General features: G+C 45.7%; 1 protein-coding gene across 3 annotated transcripts in view; it reads right to left on the bottom strand.

The window, feature by feature from the left end:
• The window catches only part of ROR1 (receptor tyrosine kinase like orphan receptor 1), a 356,964-nt gene that overhangs the window by 95,739 nt on the left and 240,818 nt on the right, over positions 1-20,407 (bottom strand). For all 3 annotated transcript variants that reach the window (XM_046645640.1, XM_046645642.1, XM_046645641.1), the window contains 2 exons: positions 18,994-19,281; positions 18,312-18,342 (listed from right to left, as the gene is read on the bottom strand). In XM_046645640.1, the coding sequence (XP_046501596.1) occupies positions 18,312-18,342; positions 18,994-19,281 (319 nt within the window). The remainder of the gene's footprint in view (positions 1-18,311; positions 18,343-18,993; positions 19,282-20,407) is intronic.

Raw genomic sequence — 20,407 nt, 5'->3', positions numbered from 1 at the left:
AGGGGACGGAGCAGCAGAGGAGTGGCAGGGATCTTGGGCTGGCTGGACAAGCATAAGGACCCCAGGCGGCCAATATTTTCTTAGAGGTTTACCTGGCCTTCCACTTTTTTAGCCCAGCAACCTTCACAACTGTGCAAAGGGCCTAATGAAAGAAAACAGACTGACACAGAGCAGGCACGCTTACCAGGGCGGGGGCGGGGAGAGGGAGGCCAGAGGGAGCTCTGGGGAAAGGGCACGGGCAGGTGAGGTCAGGGCCTCATGCCAAAGGCTCTCCTTTATTCAGCCTTTCTTTAAATCTTGTTTACCTTGTTTATCTTGTTATTCATCACAACGACTCTAGGGGTTCGACCGTTTTCTGAACTTACATTAGGGAGGCCTCTGCTGCAGCTGGTGCCCTGCAGAGCTGGGATCCGGACTTCTGACTCCCAGGTGGGCACCGTTTGCTAAGCCCCTCCCTCAGACACCCAGTGGCGGTAGAGGGAGGCTGGGTCAGGGCCACATGAGGCTGCTGGCCCCCCTGAGGCTCTTGTGTAGGTACAGATAACCCAGCTCTCCCATTCCCGGGCAGGCCTGGGGGAACTATGATTTTTACTAGGATGAAGTCATATATTAAACAATAACATGGTTTCTGCCAACACCAGGCCTTCAGGCCTTTGCTCTGCCCTCCCCGACAAACGTATTTATACTGGCCCCGGCTAACGACATCCCACTTTCCGTCTGCATGTGCAATCCCTTATGTCTCATCTGGCACACAATTCGCAGCAAACAGGGCTGTGAGGGAATGGGTGGTAAACCTAAGGCACCAGTTACTTACTCATTCCTCTTCAAGTCCCTGGTGGCAGCGAGAACGTGGAGGGTCTAGTCAGGTTCCTGCACCAGGGTCGTTCTTTTCTGGAGATGTGCCCATATCCTTCTCAACCCAGGGCCTGACAGAGGCTCTGTGGGCCATTTATACACAGCACCTCGAGAAGCAGCCGCCACAGGGAGCAGACCCCGAACAACAGGGACGACAGACGCCCCTGGAGGCCTCGGCATGCAGTCACACACATTCTCACACTGAACCTCACAAGCCTTGGAGCAGCTGCGTGATGAACCCGTTTCTACAGAAGAGGAAGCCCCACAGGCTATTCTGCAACCCCAGCAGGTGCTCTGCCCCGAGCCGGGCAGCGTGGCTGGCACGTTCTGTTGCTCACTCGCTGACTGTCCGATGTTAATCAAGCGTCCTCCTCGGGCTGGGGTAGAGGACACAGAGAGATTTTCCTTAACTGCAGCATCACTAAGGTTTTTCTTCTCCTATTTGATTGCACGTGTCACGAGAGTGCGTTGTTTCTAGGATTACATATTAACACATCACCTGTCTGCAAGGTGTAAACAGACTGCATCAGTTCAAATGACTTTTTTTTCTAGATACCATGAAACATTGTATTGTGCTTATTTGAATATTTTACGCAGACAGCATGAGTTTTGGTGAAACCTATGTAAATCATAGGTAATTAAATTGAAATACTATTATTTTCATTGTAATATAATTAATTCATTTTTCTGCTAAAAAAATAAGTATGGACAAATTTTTAAATTTCCTACAAAGGTATACTACTGATGCAGAATTGAGGGGCAATTTAGACGACAGTGCTTTGTCTGGATCAGTAAGGGAAAAAGAGACTGGAATAAAGTCTATCACAAATTCCATGATGAACGTCAGTTGGGCAGAGCCAAACAAGAAAGTTGTTTCTTTGTTGTGTAAAAAAAAAAATTAAAGATAATAAAGTAGACAACATTAAAGAGACATTTTCAGCAAATACAGAGTGATTATTTTATTTTATTTTATGTTTTTGTGAGGAAGATTGGCCTTGAGCTAACATCTGTGCCAGTCTTCCTCTATTTTGTATGTGGGAAGCCACTGCAGCGTGGCTTGTTGAGCAGTGCTGGGTCCACATGCAGGATCTGAACCTGCAAACCCCAGGATGCCAAAGTGGAAGGCAGGAATTTAACCACTATGCCATCAGGCTGGCCCCAATACATAGTGATTTTGATTTAAAAAAATGTTCCCTCTCAACAGTCAAAAAAAAAAATCAATGAAATTAGTCACCTGAAATCAGAACTAAATGTCCTACAAAAATTTTTTCACAATTTTAACAGAATCTGAGCTTGTAACTTTGGCCAGATATAAAATCACGTTTAGATGGATCGATGGCAGAAGAAATTATTATCTCAGTTGGATAACCTGTAGAATTAAAAACCTTTCTAATGAAATCAAAGATCAATTGATTGATAATTGGAAAAATTCCAGGTACTTTTCTTTTGCTTTAGAGGAGAGGTATATGAGAAACTGGCCCATCAATATGTTGGGTACCTTCACATTAAGGGACTTCCAAATTCACAAAGAAATGCCAATTTGCAGCCTATAAAACCACACTTCTGGAGTTGGTATGTTTTAATCTTTTACATCTGTCAAAGCATTTCAGCTAGGTATGAAAAGATTAGTTTCTATCATGACGGATGATACTCCAGCTGTTAGGTCAAAAATCTAAACTTAGAGGAATTTTAAAAGCAGACTGATGGTTTCCTTATTGCTTTGTTCTACTATACGACACATATTGAAAATATCTGTGCTCAGTTTTCTGAAGCAGACCCTATGAGAAGTGCCATGGACGCAGTTGTTAAAATTGTTTCGCATCTACGTACAAATGGAATCACTGCCAGTTTATAGAAACACTGAAAGAAATCGAAGGCAATGAATTTAATGATCTCGCGTTCTCTGCCAGGGCTTGCTGATCGAACGGTGGGAGAGTCTTTCAAAAATTTACTGAGTTGTTAATTCCAGTTCAAGTCTTTCTTAAAACAGAAGGGATGCTTGCCAAATACTGAACAATCAAAGACAAGAGATGGCAATATGACCTACATTTTCTCCCTGATACCAGCCTGGACACCAACAAGCTAAACTTGCAGATCTGAGAAAAGGAAAAGCTTTTTCTCACCTAACTGGACAGTATGAGAATGTACGTTGTAACCACGACTTTTCATAATACAAATCAGCATCGTGACTTTATGAAAGTATTGATTCATTGAGCATGAATCAATATGCAGATGATCTTAATTGTAGCTGACCGAGTTTTGCACACTGACTACAAAACTATAAGAAAAATTTGAAGACTACTTTGTTGATATTGACAAATTTAGGGTTGCTTTTCAATTTATGCAATACACCTTTGAATTCAATGTTGATAATACTGAGTTGATATAAGATTTAGTGAATTTACTTAACGTGGATAGACAGTTTAGAGATGGAGATGCTTGTGGTTCAAAGTCAAATAATTCTTCTAGAAGAGATGAACTGGTTTTATAATGTGGATGTGAATTTTGAAGAAAAGTGATTTTCTGGTGTTCGATTCTGTTACAGGAAAACTTTGAGTATATTTGGAACAACTTGGGAATGTGAATCTATGTTTAATTTTATAAAGTGTAAGTATAGATCAAGTATTTCTGATGAAAATTTTGTATCCAAATTAAGATGTGCTGTAAATATAACATCCACTCTGGATTTTGAAGACTTAGAAAAAAGAATAGAAGATATCTCATTAATCATTTTCACACTGGTTTCATGTTGAAATTACAATTTTGGAAGTGAGTCAAATTAAATATGTATTCAAATTAATTTCACTTGGTGGTTTTAGCTTTTTAAATGTGGCTCCTGGTGAGTTTAAAGTGACATGTGTGACATGCATTGCTCTGGAGACACAGATAAACACCACAGTACTCATCATAGTATATTCTAACGGCCTTGAGAGAAAGCTAGGGTTTCATGTGAGCACACAGAATGGCTATCCAGTCCAGTCTTGGAATACTTAGCGGAGGGTAGGGACATCAGAAGTCAGCCACAAAAATACCAGGTCACCTGCCGAAGTAGCAGATGTTTGTAATGACTGACCCATGATGGTTTTTCCATCATCTATGGAATACTTCCCATCCCAAAGGCGAGTGTCCACATGGGTTACTTCATGACTGTCCAGGTTCTGGGAGTAGGTCCTGACCTACAGACTAAGCAAGGCCAGAGGGCCGAACAGCATGGGTCAGTCTCAGCCAGCCTGAACTGACCCCAGACTCATCTTCAGAGCCACCACCCTGTGGCAATTACTAACAAACGTATTTACTAAAGCTAAATGCTGTTCTGTAACCAGCAGTTCACAAGTTATTTAGGGCAGGATGTATCAGCCTGTGGGCACTGTTTAGTAATAATAATTGGATTTACGCTTTGCACCTGGTTTCGGTGGAGTCTTGGGGTTTCACTGGTTGAGGCGTCTCACGGAGCTGGAATGTGACCAGCTCACTGTAAGAGACCTCCACCACGAGCGACTGTGGCCATCTTGGTACCCAGGTGCTTCCCACGTGTGCCAGTGGAGGGTTGAGACCTGTAGACGAAAATGTCCTGTGCGACCCAGAAGTAGGCGGACGAAGCTTGCGCCTGAGGCCTCTGGACCCCTGCGCTGCACATCCATCTCCTGCTGTTGCTACGCTGTATCCTTTGCCTGTGATAACACTGCTCCATGAGGAGCAGCTGGGCCGTGAGTCCTTTCAGCAGACACGTCAGGGAGCTGACTGATGTGTAATTCATCAGTTGATCACCTCTCCCCAAGAGGAGGCAAGACAGCAGACGGGCTAAAGCTTGAGCCCCGAGTCCACCTGCCAGGGCTCAGACCGAGGCTTCATCCTTTGCTAGCTGGGTCTCCTTGAGTGAGGGCATTGACTGAATATTTGTGTACCCCCAAAATTCATGCATTGGAACCTAACCCCCAATGTGATGGTATTAGGAGGTGAGGTCTTTGGGAAGTAATTAAGTCATGAGGGTGAAACCCCCACAAACGGGATTAGTGCCCTTATAAAAGGGGTCCCTGCCCTCTTTCTGCCATGTGAGGTACAATGAGATGACGCCAGTCTACAAGCAGGAAGAAGGCCCTCACAAGAACCTGACCACGCTGGCACCCAGATCTCAGACTGCCAGCCTCCAGGACTGGGAGAAACAAATTTCTGTTGTTTATAAGCCACCAGTCTGTGGCACTTTGTTACAGCCACCCGAACTAAGACAGTGAGTTACTTAATCTGAAAAACGGGGAACCGATAGCGCCCGTCTCGAAGGATTCAGGGAGCTCATCCTCGTATGGAGTTTCATAAAGATGCACAGCACAGTACAGCACTTCATGTTTACCACAGCGAGCAAATTCTGCCTGTGGGGTCCCAAGAAGCAAATTTCTAGAAGTTTTCTGTCCGTGGTTTTAACCTCCAAGAATTCACAGGTATTGAGGTCTACACTCAGAGCACCCTCTACACAACTGAAAAAGAACTTGTGATGATAAGAAAGAGCTCTGGCACGATCGTTTGTCAATTTTCCCATTTTTCTAGACAGGGAAGTCAAACACCAGGCTATCTTGTCAAAGCTATCGGGTGGCTGTAAGGTCAAAAGACATAAGGGAAAATGTCCTGAAAATTATAAACAGTCATGCAAGTACAAGAGGTCTTCTTCTTCTTGTCCCTTTTTACAATCTCTCTTGGAAATTTCACCCCCTTCAAAGCTCTGCCCGTCGACTTAGGAAAATGACCATCACGTTTACCCCTTCAGTCCTGACCTTTGTCCCACAGTCTCCTCCCAGCCCTCCTCCACCCCAGCCTTCCAGTGGCGTGGAAGTCAGTCTGGGTACTGGCGCTGGGCTGGGCCTGTTGGCCCTCAGATTCACTCGCCACCGTTCCTCTGCTCTGCTCACCGTGGACAAGGGAGGTGACCGCTGCAGGCTGCGGTTCTCAGGTTTCCCGTGTCGGGTAGCTCCCGTTCAAGTGCCTCCAGTGGGAGGCATTGGCTGCTGTTTGGAAGTGGGAGGAAGGGAGAAGCCAGGTTGTTGCTCCCTCTTCTTTCTGCCCTGGGTGACCAGTGGAGCACCTTCTTGTGGCTCCAGGGTGCACAGAACAGGCTTGCCATCACGCTAGCCTCCACAGATGACCGTGCTCCTGGTAAAACCACCTCTTCTCTTTGGCCCTCCAGTCTGGGCAGGGCTGGGGCTTCTATCTGTTGCTAGTCTTTGAGGAGCATCCCCATCCCTTGTCTGGCTCCTCAGCAATCCCGTCACCTGTGTAGCCAAATCCCCACCTTCACTTCCCTGGGTGAAACACTCAGAGTTGGTTCCGGACTCTGGTGGTGCAGTAGGCACGTGCTTTGCCAGGCTCAGAGTTTCTGCTGCTCCCTGTCCTCCTGAACTAGACGGTGTCGGGGCAGAGAGGTCAAGAACGGGGCAGTCCAGTGCAAGGTCCCCTCAGTGGGGAAGGGGGTCAGAAGAGGGCGCCTGGCTGCAAGCACATGAAATCACAGGGGGATTTGATCAAACCCCATGTCTGGGCACCTAAGAGATTTCGATTTCGTTTGTCTGGAGTGGAGCTGGAATAGGGGTAGTTTTTAAAGCTCCCTGGGTGATTCTAATGCGTAGCCTGAGTTGAGAAGCACTGTCTGAGATAACGGGACCCTGGCTGTTGCTTTGGGAACATGTGTGTGTGTGTGACCGTGTGTGTGTGTGTAAGAGAGAAGCAACGAGATGAAACCGTCAACGTTGACACTGATTGTAAAGAGCAGAGACCAAAGCCCACAGAGAGAAGAACCTGAGCCTTAGGCGGAAAAGGTCAAATACGTCATTGATGCAAAGACTGGATCATTACGCTCAGCTCCCCTTTAGCACAGACAAGATTGTTCATAACATTTCATTAACTGCGTTTGTTCTAAGATCCGGTTATTTCTCTTAGAAAGCTCTACAAGCGTACGAATCAATAATGAACATGTATTCACAAGTCACATTTGCAAACCAATGTCCCTATTTCCCCATCAGCCTTCAGGGCCTGCGGTCAGGCAGCAAGGCCATCTGGTCAGTGCTTTAAAAACGGCCCCATGAAGACATCAGGGGGCTGTCTCCACCACCACACCACATGGCCTCCTGCTGTGACCCCCCTTGCTCGACTTCAAACAGAGCACTCAGCCCACAAGGCTGGACCCTAGCGAACAGGGGAAGAAAATGCTTTTCTGCTTAACTCAAGGCAAGCGGAGCCTGCTGCTGACCAGCAAAACAGAGAGAGAGCTATTTCCCCTTCACCGAGGAGGGCACAACATCGAGCCACTTCAGAATTGGGGGTGAGGATGGTGGGGGGCTCCCACGTGGGAGTTCTCTGTAAAGTCATCCTCACTGACTGACTGACTATACAACATCACGCCTGGAATGGGCAAGATGGAGCACACAGCAGATACGAGAGGACTATCGACACCTCAAAGCAGAGAGAGAGAACCCAAGAGCAAATTGCACGAAACTCAGAACTTGAAGAGGTCTTGCGATAATAAAGGGAATAGCAAACTGAGTGTCGGTGAGTCATAAAATTTAGAGTTAGAAGAGCTCTGAGATGACACTGAACTGTAGTTCTTCAGTTTGCAAATAAAGAAACGGGGGCCCAAAGAAGGCAGGCAAAATGTCCATGGTTACCAGCTAGCGAATGGCACAGAGAGGACTAGAACCCAGACAGGTGCCTCTTCTCTAAACCCTTGCTTCTCAAAGTATGCAGACCAGCAGCATCAGCACCTGCTGGGAGCACGTTAGAAATGGAGAGTCTCAGGTCCCACTCCAGACCTACTCTTTCTGAATCTGCGTTTTAACAACATCCCCTGCTGACTTGTATGCACATTGCAAGCACTGTCGCATTACCATGCTACATTGAGAAGCACAGCTCAAAGTATGCTGACTCCTCCAGGCTCACCGCTCATTCACAGCCAGAGTTGGGGTGGAGATTTTCTCCATTTCTTGAAAAGTACTTGTGCTGACCTTACAGCAGAAGCTGAAATTAAAACTCATAAATGCAGGAAAGGAAAGTGGAAGTGATGCAGAATGAGGACCATTAGATGGGTTTTTTTTTTTTTGCCTAGCACCCACTTGCAAGACTTAAAAACAGCTTCTAAGAATCAGAGGCTTGGAACACAGAAGGAGCTTGATAAAAAAGTGTTGAGCAAATGAACCAAACCTTGTCATATGTGGAGAAAAGCTTTCAGGACAAGGACTCTCAATGCTCAATTGAACACCTATTTGTGGAGCATCTCGTCTGTGCAGGTGCTGTGCTAGACATGACCCATTCATGACCAACATGGAGGCTGAGAACTCATGGCCTGGGGGACAAGCATGCAGAATGTGTGCTCCCAGAAAGCAAAGACTTATCTTCCCTCTTCTCTCTCTCAGTGTGCCCTGCACACAAGGATACGCTTTGCCAATATTCATAAGTATCGTTTTAATTGGAAGCTTTCCACACCCTATTCACACAGCAGGAATTGTTGAGTGACGGGGGTGGACTGGGATCTAAGAGCTTGGCTTCTCAACCTTCTGTCCTTTTGGATCTGTCTCCCACTGGGATTGGGAAATCCTTCTTATCTAATCTCTCCACATTCCCTCCGTCCACCCCTTGTCTGCTGAGTGCTGGGTCTCAGGGGGTCTGCTGAAGACACAGAGGTTAGCTACTTTACTGGAGCAATGGCCCCCTGTGTCCTGGCCCAGCTGCTGAGTGACTTCTTGGTCTCCCTTTTGCAAGACAGTTCCGCCCCTGAACTGCCTGAGTAGCTGCGTTGAAAGTTAGCCTTGAGTTTATCTTGAGTTGAAAATTACGTTATTGCTTCCTGGGCTGGGCCAGAGCCCAGCTACACTTCTTCACTGTGGCTGAGACTTGGAAGCAGATAAGAGAAGGAAAGAATTCATCAAAAGCTGGTCACTTTATCTTTCTACAGAAAGGGACTTTAGCCAAAGGCCAACAAGAGAAAAAGAAAGAAAGGCTTCAAGGTCTCCTGTTGGAGTTCATGGCAGGGAGTGTCGTCCAGAAGCACTCTGGCTGGAAAGAAGACACAGTCTTTTTGCCTAAATAGCACTGATGATGGTGATGGTGACGCAGATGGAGATGGAGACAGTGCTGGTGATGTCAGTCAACATTATGAAGCTCTAATAAGCATCAGGCACCGGCCAGCCACTTTACACGCAGCGTCTTAGATTTCACTTAATCCTCACGGCACCCCTGCGAGATAGACACTTTTTTATCATGCCCTTTTTACAGACTGATTCTGCAGGAGACCTCAGAGGATGAAAGAAAAGAAAGAAATACAACTTAAATTCATGGAACTTTAAGTACAAGCCAGGCCCCATGCTAGGATTTTGCATATGTCATAAAAGGGACAGTGGAGTCCATCAGTCAACAAATACTATCTCGTGCATTTGAGGAATACTTATTAAGTCCTGCTAGTTGTTCAGCACTTTATGTTCATTGTCTCATGACTGCTAATGACAATCCTGTGAGACAGGTACTGTTATCGCCATTTCACAGAAGAGGACATTTGGTGGTGTTTTTCTGTCCTTTTTTTTAAGTGAATATTTACTGAATGCCAGTTATGATCTAGGACTGGGGGTAGCGTGGCATATGAAGCAGACAAGGTCCTGACCTCATGAAGCTTCTTTTGCAGACAAATAAACAAATGAATAACAAAAATGTTAGCAATAAATACTCAGCTATAAATGAAGAAGGGTGATAGGATAGAAAGTGACCGGGGGATACTTTAGACGCGGGGTCATTTCTGAGGAGGTGACATTTTGGGTGAGAACTGAATGACAAGAAGGAGTGAGTAACGCAGAGACCTTGGAACAAAGCCCTCCAGGCAGAGAGAGCGGCTAGCACAGAGTCCCAAGGCCCAGGGAACAAGCCTGGAGTCCAGAGAACAGAACCATGGCCAGCGTGGCTGGGCTTGAATGATCACGGTGCGAGTGTGAGAAGGGGAAGCCATGGCGGTGGGGAGGGAGCCTTAGTGGGAGGCCTGGCCAGGAGCTGGGAATCAAGTCTAAACGAGGAGGGAGGTCCCGGGGCGGGGAGGCCGAACAGGCAGAAGATCTGTTTACAAGCTTATTCTGGCTTCTGCGATGAGAAAAAGACTGTGGGAGGCACGGGTGGAAGCAGGTAAATCAGAACTAGGGCTGCTACAGGGTTTTAAACGAGACCTGAGAGCAGCTTAGAGGAGGGTGGTGGATAGAGATGGGGAAGAGCGGGTGGCTGGGTGAGGGCACCTGCCGAAGTGCGGAAGGCCGGTGTTTACCGGGTGACAGTCTGAGGGCAGAGCTTAATGTCTGCAGTTGCCGCAGAGCTTGGCTGAGAGCCTGGCGTTCTGTAGGCGGTTGACAAATATTTGTTGAACTGAATCGATGCTTAGTGTTTGTTGGACTGGATCTGATTGCCCATCAGAAAACAAGATACACACCAGGAGAAGGCCTCAGGCAAACCCGAGTGACATAATATTGGTGCTCCCCAGGCCTCACTAGGGTCAAATTAGTCAATTTAATGATCCTGAGAGATTAAAATTGAAGCAGTCAGATATGAACTGATGTGAACTAGTTCCAGTTAAAGCCATTTGACCTTTGTGAGCCTCTTCAGTATATGGGGATCGAAACCCCCTCCCTGGAGGGCTGTTGTGGAGCAGAGAGGTGATGCACGTAAAGAACCCCAACGCACTGCCTTGTTTTGGGGAAGAAATTCAGCAATGGGAAGCTGTCATGAAGAACTACATCCTTAGGTCCCATAGGCTCCTGAGACGGTACCCAGTACTGCCCTTAGACATGGACAAGAGGGCCCCCGTGGAGGCGGAAATATGGAGTGACAGAGGAAGGACCTCCAGAAATCTGTTCCTCCATGAAAGCAATGAGAACACTGGCAAAAAAGAGAAAATCCTAGTCACCAGGGAAATGCAAGTCAAAACTACACTAAGATACTACCTAATATCCGTTAAAATGGCTATAATCACTACAACTAAAAATAATAAACATTGGAGAGGGTGTGGAGAAAAGGGAACCCTCATACACTGCTGGTGGGAGTGCAAACTGGTACAGCCACTATGGAAAACAGTATGGAGACTCCTCAAAAAACTGAAAATGGAAATACCATATGACCCAGCTATCCCACTACTGGGTATCTACCCAAACAACTTGAAATCGACAATCCAAAGTAATATATGCACCCCTATGTTCACTGCAGCACTATTCACAATAGCCAAGACATGGAAGCAACCCAAGTGCCCATTGATTGATGAATGGATAAAGAAGATGTGGTATATATATACATACACACAATGGAATACTACTCAGTCATAAAAAAAGACAAGTTCATCCCATTTACAACAACATGGAAGGACCTGGAGGGTATGATGCTAAGCAAAATAAGCCAGTCTGAGAAAGACAAACACCAGATGGTTTCACTCATATGTAGAATATAAACAAACACATGGACAGAGAAAACAGTTCAGTGGTTACAGGGGCAGGGGGTGGGGAGTGGGCACAGGGGGTAAAGGGGAGCACCTATGTGGTGACGGTCAAGAAATAATGTACAACTGGAATCTCACATTGATGTAAACTATTGTGAACTCAATAATAATAATAAAAAAGTGAAAATCAACATTTTCAGAACTCTGGAAATTAGCCAAAGGCTGGCAATACTCTGAGGAGTATTTATTCAAGAAAAAAGGTCTGAAATTTGATAAAAACAGAATTCTGTGGAATTTTAACTTGCCCTATTGCCATCTCCCCATCCCAAGTTCTGCAGTGACCTTGAGAATGAGCGGCTTCCCCACCACAGCAGCTGTGAAAGCCAGCAGCCTCGCAGCCACTGGAGGAGGCAGAGCGGGTGGGAGCACCACAGAAGCCCCATCTCCAAGAATTGGCACCATGTGACCATCTAACAGCTCTCTGGAAAAGCCCCATTCACAGGGCTTGTCTTCATTTGATGGGACTCAGAGCTTCTCAGTGGGAAAAGCCTTAGCCCCAGGACATCTGTTGAAAAAACTCCTAGTTGCCTAGGGTTGCAATACCAGTTGGGGAAAACAAGAGCCCGGCCAAAAAGCTCGAAAAAAATCACAGGAAGGATCTAAGGAATGAGATGTTCTCAGGAGGCTTTGAAAACCTCAAACACATTCCTAGGGATATAGACGGACAGGTTCACGTGACAGGCTACACACATGCCCAGGAAAGACCTGAGAAGCCCTCCTGGCTCACCTTTGGCTGACTTTGAGGCCCTGCTCAAGCAGGAAAGGAAAGCAAAGGCAGAGTTAAAAACCGCAGGAGCGCAGCAGGCGGGACCCAAAACACACCCGGAGCCCCTCAGCAAAGGTTTAAGGAGATCTCTGTCAATCCTTAGTGGATCACTAAGCTAACTGAGCAGTGACTCAGTGTCCACACGTGATGGGGAGTACAGACCATACAGAACTATCCCAGGAAAGACTCTAAAGCAACAGCCACCACCACACACAGCAACATCAGAGGTGATCGGATTTCCAGAGTTGCTACGTTACAATATTTAAATGACCAGCTTTCAATAAAAGGTAGTTTTTGGAAAGATCAACAAATTTTAAAAAACTTTAGCTAGACTAGGTAGTTGGAAAAAGAAAAAAAGCAAAGACACAACTTACTAAAATCAGAAATGAAAGAAGGGACATCACTACTGATACCATGGAAATTAGAAGAATGATAAGGGAAACTATGAATAACTATATGAATTTAGATAATCCAGATGAAATGGACAAATTCCTAGAAAGACACAAACTACCAAAACTGACTCAAGAAGAAATAGAAAATCTGAATAGACCTATAACAAGTAATGAAGTGGAATTGGTAATTTTGAAACTTCCCACAAAGAAAAGTTCATGCCCAAATGGCTTTACTGCTAAATTCTACCAAACATTCAAAGAAAAACTTACATAAATCTTTCACAAACTCTTCTCAAAAAACAGAAGACAAGGGACTACTTCCCAACTCATTGCAAGAGGCCAGTATTATCCTGATATGTGAACTAAACAAAGACTGACAAGAGAAGAAAACCACACACCAACGTCTTTTATAAACGTAGACACAAAAATCCTCAACAAAATACTAGCAAACCGAGTTCAGCAACATATAAAAAGGAATTACAGACCATGACCAAGTGGGAATTATTCCAGTAATGTGAGCTTGGTTTAACATAAAAAAATCAATTTGTAACACATCACTTTAATATGATAAAGGACAAAAAAACTCATGATCGTCTCAATAGACATAGAAAAAGCATTTGACAAAATCCAACACCCTTTCATGATAAAAAAAATGATGAAATAAGAATAGAAGGGAACTTTCTCAATCTGATAAAGGGCATCTAAGAAAAACCCACAGCTAGCATCATAAAGGTTTCCCCTTAAGATAAAGAAAAAGAACAGAATGTCCATTCTTGCCACTTCTACTTAACATTGTATTGGAGGGGCTGGCCACAGTAATTAGGCAAGAAAAAGAAAGAAAAAGCATTCAGATTTAAAAGGAAAAAAGTAAAACAATCTCTATTTGCAGATGACATGATCTTTTGGATGGAAAATCCTACGGAATTCACAAAAAAAATTAGAGCTAATACATGAGTTCAGCAAGGGTGCAGGATATAAGACCAACATACAAAAATCAATTTTACCTCCATAGAGCAGCAACGAATAATCTGAAAATGAAATTAAGAAAACAATTCCACTTCTAACAGCACGAAAAATAATAAAATACTTAGAAATAAGTTTAACAGAAGAGCAAGACTTAAATACTCAAATCTACAAAACATCGTTGAGAGAAATTAAGGAAATTAGACAAATCGAAATACACCCTGAATTCATGGACTGGATGATTTAATATTGTTTAGATGGCAATATTCCTCAAATTTACCTAAAGATTCAATGCAATCCCTTTCAAAACCCTAGCTGGCTTTTAGGCAGAAATTAACAAGCTGACCCTAAACTTCATATGGAAACAAAAGGGGCCCAGAACAGCCCAAAAAATCTTGAAAAAGAAGAACAATGTTGGAGGATGTGATGGTCAGTCTGATGTTGTCAGCTCGGCATAAAAAGGCTGGAGCACTGATGCATGCTCTCCTCTGGATGAACCCCAACACCATTATGTTAGTGTAAGATGCCAGACACCGAAGGACAAATATTGTAGGACTCCGCTTCTATGAAACATCTACAGTAGGCAGATTCACGGAGAGAAGAAGTAGGTGAGAGGTTATCAGGCACGAGAGGAGTTTCTTCACAAGATGAAGAAAACGATCTAAATAGGACAGCAGTGAAAGTTATATGACTCTGAATAACATAAAACACTGAGTTTTACGCTCTAAAATGGTGGATTTTATGGTATGTGAATTGTGTCTTAGCCAAACTGTTATTAAAAAAAAAAAGAAGAAGAAAAAAAGCCCCTGCCCTGGGCCCACAGACAAAAAGTACACTGAAAATAAACTGAATGAGAGTACAGAGCACGCATGGGACTCTCTGCCCCTTGGGGGCTGGCCCAGTGGAACCAAACCTTAAACATCCACTCCATGACTCACACTGTTCTGGCCCCAGGGATCACGTCTCTTCATCTCTTGCCCTATGTTGTGGGAGCAGAAGGCAACCGCGCCTGTCTACTGTGAAGGTCTGTGTGCTGGGCCGCGGCCAGGGGAGGATGGACACTGCTTGGAGCATAGAAAGGACTGTAGCGGCAACAGACTTCAGCAAGAGAAGAGACCAATCGATGGACCTGTCAAATTCTTCCTCCTATCTGAACGCAGTAGAGTCTTGCACGACAGACTACCATTCCCAGTGTTAGCGGGCACCCACTTTTTTGTTTTTCTTTACATGCCAATCAGCGCTTCTGAAAGTTCTCACAAAGTAGAATAATATTTGCAAGAGTTTCACAAAGCTGAAAAACATTTTGCAACATTAAATGTTACGGGTTGAACTGTGTCCCCTAAAATTCATATGCTGACATCCTCGTCCCTGGTACCTCAGAATGTGATCTTATTTGCAAATAGGGTCTTTACAGAGGTAATCAAGTTAAAATGAGGTCACTGGGGGTGGGTCTACAACACGACTGGTGTCCTTCTAAAAAGGAGAAGTTTGGAGACATCCAGGGAAAAAACGCCGTGTGACTTCAAGGTAGAAATTGGGGTGACGCATCTACAGCTCAAAGGACGCCAGCAAAGCACCAGAAGAAGAGAGCAAGGCTTGCTCACAGCCCTCAGAAGGAGCCAGCCCTGCCGACACCTTCAGCTCGGACTGCTGGCCTCCAGAACTGAGACACTAAGTTTGCGTTGTTTAAGCCATTCAGTTTGCGGAACTTTGTTACAACAGCCTCAGAAAGCTAACATAGTCAGCAATTCTTATTACTCGTAAATTCGTACATATGTGGGATAACATGTGAGGCATGATACTGATTTTTATGATGAAATTATAATATTTTATAATATATTCTGCATCCCTGATTATTTATTACATGACTCCATTACTATGTTTGAACATGATATATAAAATTCTTAGTTCCTTTGCTAAAACTCTTAGCAAATTTAAGCATTGCTTTAGGAATTTCGTTGGTAATCAATTATAGCTGCTACTGGCTCAGGGGAGAGCAGTCTCTCCAGATTAAAATTGGTTTTAAAAAGTAAGAATTACAATGACTCAAGAAAGTTTGTCTAATCTGGCATTGTTGTCAATAGAATACACACTATGTAAAAATCTTGTATAAAACAACATAGTCATTTTGCTGAAATGAAGGCAATAAAAAAATTTAATGGAACTAATATATAACAGTCTCTGAAGTACACATCAGATCTCTGGCTCATGGACAGAAAACCCAGACAAGCACAATAATGACTAAAGTAGTCATTTTTGATAGTTCCTGGCTTTCAGTCAATAACTTTACAGGTATTTCTTGATTTTTGTCATTACGAAGGTGTTCTTGTCAACGTGGGAGAATGGAACACACTTCATGTCACAGTTTGCCAGCTTGATTTATGACTTCACACACTCGGGCGCGTGGTGACCGGCCCCCACTTGCACTTATGCCCGGCCGTCATCAGAGGTGGGCCAGGACCCAGCAGTGACGGGAAGCCAGGCTTGAAGCATGCACAGGAGCCAAACCAAAACCTCAAACCTGCCCCTGCCACCAGGAGCCGTCCTCCTGTAGGCTGCCTGTGGAAACCCGATGCGGTCCCCAGAGGCAGGGACAAGTGACTCAAGGCTCTGCCTTCCTGGGCCACAGTCCCAGGGCTCCGTGAGCCCGTGCCAGTTGGGAGCTGTGGACCCCGAGCCTCAGACAGCGCCAGGCTCTCCGCACTTCACACACCTGACCCACGTGCTGCCCGACGTTGGGGTGCATCATGGACCTCCAGCCAAGGTCTCTGCAGTAACTCTGCTGTGCCACCCCCAGTAAACACAGCAGGCCGTCTCTGCATGTCACTCACCTCAGAAAAGGCTTTCAGGGCCACTCCAATGCTGGGACACTCCCCCTGGCTGTGACTTTGTTACGTCCACCTGTCCCCTTGGAGGGGGTCTCGGCTGCTCCTTGGGGGCTATGAGGCTAGGGAGGGGAGCTAGGGCTCTATCCAGGAGTCAGTCGGAGGAGAAGACGAACTCTCAGAGACAGGGGTGGGTGGAGGCACATGAGAAAGGAGAAAAAAGTAGGACACGGCACCGGTTTCCAAGGGAAAGAGAAGGATGGGTATCAAAATGCCAACCAGCAATGCCAAAAAGAGGACGAAGATTGAAGTGCACAAGGCCCCGGGGGATTTCCAGCTCTGACTGCATTTTATCGTAGCTCGCTCCATGCAAACATGGCAACTGCACACGATACGCTATTGCCCACTAACGTGATGGATAATCGGTGGCTAACGTGAAGCAGAGGAGCCTGTCTCCAAGGACAGCTTCCCCCGTGGCTGAGCATCCTCAGGGAACTTCAGTGCCCTCTCCACAGACCTCAGCTCACGAAAGGGGCACCCGACCTGGGTACAAAACCAAAACCCATGGGAGAGGCACACTGGGCTCATCAGAAAGGGGACAGCCAAGAAAGAACGTAAACCTCGAGAAGCAAGGACGCACAAGTGTTTAAAAATAATTTCAATAATAAAAAAAGAACTCTGTTGCAAACACAACAGGCAGAAAGTCAACAGCCCAGCGCTTAATAGGAAAGGCAGATTAGTGAACCACATTAATCACCCGGGGTACAGATTATCAGCCACATTTGAAACACCGATTAATAGGAACAAATAAGGGACTAGGTGGGAGGAATTTTTACAGGAAGTAACAGAAGTTTTCATCTTTGTTTAAATAAGACTTCAAAAGGATTCCAATTATCAACCAGTAGAGAGATCACTAAAAAAAAAAGATTAACTTCACGGAATGCAAGGCAGAGGGACCAAACTTCCGACCTGTTTTAAGATCAATCAGCATTTTCTCCCTGGGCAAGTGGAATGCCATCAACACTTTGGGGATTTTAAAGACTGTGACAGCCTTTAACTGGCTGATGAGATAGCAAACGGTGGGGCTGAAGGCCAGTGTTTATATTTACCCACTCCCTTTTTTATTACTGGGATTGGGGCCCTGGGGCCTCCGGGCACACACAAACATATTAAAATATCCCACACTGTAATTAAGAGGCATAGAGGGGATTAGAGCACGTTAAGTGGCCGTTCCGCGGGCCCTGGGGCACGGCACGTCTATGTCAGACATTGTGATGCTCTCCTGGCAGAGCCCGGGGAATTTTTCTTTGGAAGTCTACAAAACATGGAATATATTTTCTTGCAGAGCAAAGATTTTAATAAATGCAAATAAAAATATACATAAAGAAAAATGCCCCAAGTGGATGCTCCTAGAGCAACAGAAGAGATCCTTAGCCAGAATAAAGGACAAACACGTCAACAGTAGTGTCAGTTAAAGAAGCTGGCTATGTAGACTCCATAACAAGGGGCTGGAAATGAATCGAACTTCCACGTAGCTCTCAATCCAGGCAGTGGGCTTTCGTGTCCTTTCAGAAGTCAGAACTTCTGCCTCTGAGTTCTTTCAAGGGAATAAAAATAAAGCGATCAGCTAATTGTTGACCTGTTTAGTAACTAAAGTGCCAGAAATGCTGCAGAAATGTAGATCAGAACTTTTGAAGATGGAAGCTAGAGGACAGGTCACTGAGCTAGCACTGTTTTAATTTTTTTTGATTTGATCAAACCCATTGTTGGGTCAAATGTTAATTTTAAAATAGTAAATATAAGTAGGTCTTTGCTTTGATCATTCGCAATCAAGGTTACCACGCTGAGATGACCGCCAACGCTGGTCTCCCGAGCATCTTCATGTCCAAGGAGCAAGATGGAATGAAATCTGGAAACAGTGTTCTGGCCCAAGTAGAGGACAATACCGCCTTGCCCTAGAAACCTCTGGAGAAACGCTTAGAAGTGACAAGCAAGGAGATAAAAGTACTTACGAGGATCCTGGACTCGCGGTGGGCGGGGGGCCTGAAGAAATGAAAGGAAAACAAAGGCACGGTCAGTCTGGGCTATCGGAGGGCGAGCCAGGGTATAGTCATTGCAGATTAAAGTTCTGAACCACCCCAGGGGGATATTTATTTTTCTGAGATTTATTATTTTGCTTCAGTTCCTCCAAACCACCTCTACAAAAAGCACACTGGTGAGAACCTGCCAACCTCCACAGCTCAGGGCCAAAAAACCCTAAGACAAGAAGCTGAAACGTGAGTCAAGATGGCAGGCACGCTCACACTGCACAGGGCGGTTCCAGGGGGAGCCAAGTGGCTGCGTGGACACTGATGCGACAGCAGTGTCCTGACGGCAACAGGGCAGAAGCGGGCAGGCACGCTGGGACTCTCCCCGTCTTCTGTCTCCCTGGCCTGGGGGCTAAGAGCAGGGCTGCAGGCACAGACAGGTCCACACTGCACCCCTGCTCTGCTGTTGACTAGCTCAGGGGCAGCCCTGAGCAAGGTACCCAACTCCCGGGCCTCGGTTTATTCATTTGCAAAGTGGGTGCAAGTGCACCAGCTTTAGGCTGCTGGGCACCGTACACCTGAGAAGGTCTCCGATGTGCTTGTTCCCTCCCTCCACTCCCCCATGGAGGCGGAGGGACACAGGCTGCCCCCAGAGGAGTCTGCTTACCAAACTTGACGAACAAGACTCCAGTGGTGGAGACCACCTTCTTGCCATTCGTGGCCACGCACTGGAAGTAGCCCGTGTCTGTGGTGTCGAGGTTTCTAATCCGCAGCCGAGACCCGTAGTTGGTTGCCCGAAAGGAGATCCTCCGGGGCTCCTGGACCACAGGCGCGTCGTTCTTAAACCAGCGGATGGTGGGCGGTGGGTTCCCAGAGACTCTGCAGTGCAGCTCAGCCGTCTGCCCCAGGGACGTGGTGATGTTGTTCATGGGTTCATCGAGCGTCAGGAAAGAATCTGTGAGCACAGGGCCAAGGAGGCAGGTGAGAGGGGCGGACAGCTGGACAGCGCCTCCATCACCCCAGACCCACTCCAGCGTGCCCCAGGATCATAGAAAGATGGGACAGGAGCACATGGGGGAGGCGGACAAGGCATGAAATCACACATTTACGAGCCCCCTTGACGACCAAACGGTCGCACACAGAGCCCGCTGCCTGAAGGGAGTTTGTTACTAACCACAGTATAAAACCCAAAGTTCCAAATGACGATTAGTACCCCTGGAGAAATGTACTTTCTACGCCAAGACAATGAGCTTTTGTGTTTCAGAGTATTACCAAAAAATCATGCTCTTTGTGACAGACTCAAATAACACTGAAGAAAAAGAAAATTCACCTCAAATCTTCCCACCCCAAAATGGCACCATTCTTAACATTCTGACAAAGATCCTTCCAGCTGGTCCACTTTTGGTAAAGAAAGTATGGACAACTGGAAGGGCGGGAGGAACATATTTCTATCCACATGGCATGAGGTCAGGAAGGAGCTGGCAGTCTTCTGGATGGTGATGAGGTGAGGATTATGAAGGCAGGGGCACTGGCAGACACAGGAGGACGCAATGAGGATTTCCAGAGTGTCATTCCCAGCAACCATAACCCGTTACAATATAGAATTCTATGTGTTCAATTTTAATTGAGATACAATTTACCTTCTAGCAAACGTACCGATCTTAGTGACACAGTTCCATGAGTACGAACAAATGCACATACCCACGAAAACGATGCCCTGATCAAGATATAGGACATCATCAACATCCCAGAAAGTACCCCGAGATCCTCTGTAGTCAATCCCACTACATCCACTCCCCCACCCCCATTCCAGGCAACCACAGCTCTGATTCTATCCTCACAGACTAACTCTGCCTGCTCTAAATCTCATATAAAGGGAATCGCACTGTATGTTTGTTTTAATTATTAAAAATTAAGTTCAATACATTTTTTAAATTGGTCTGTTATTCACGTATATGGCATTTTCTTCAATTCCATGTTCCCTGACCCCCATCCTTGCATAGATTCCCCTGCAATACCCTCCCATTGCCCTCTGTCCTGCCTTGGCCCCCAACCTGGATGGCTTATTAAAGCACTATCTT

The sequence above is a fragment of the Equus quagga genome, chromosome 18 (assembly GCF_021613505.1).
Source record: "Equus quagga isolate Etosha38 chromosome 18, UCLA_HA_Equagga_1.0, whole genome shotgun sequence".
Lineage (NCBI taxonomy): Eukaryota > Metazoa > Chordata > Mammalia > Perissodactyla > Equidae > Equus > Equus quagga.
The sequence above is the reverse complement of the archived record's forward strand: the minus strand, read 5'-3'. Positions and strand labels throughout refer to the sequence as shown.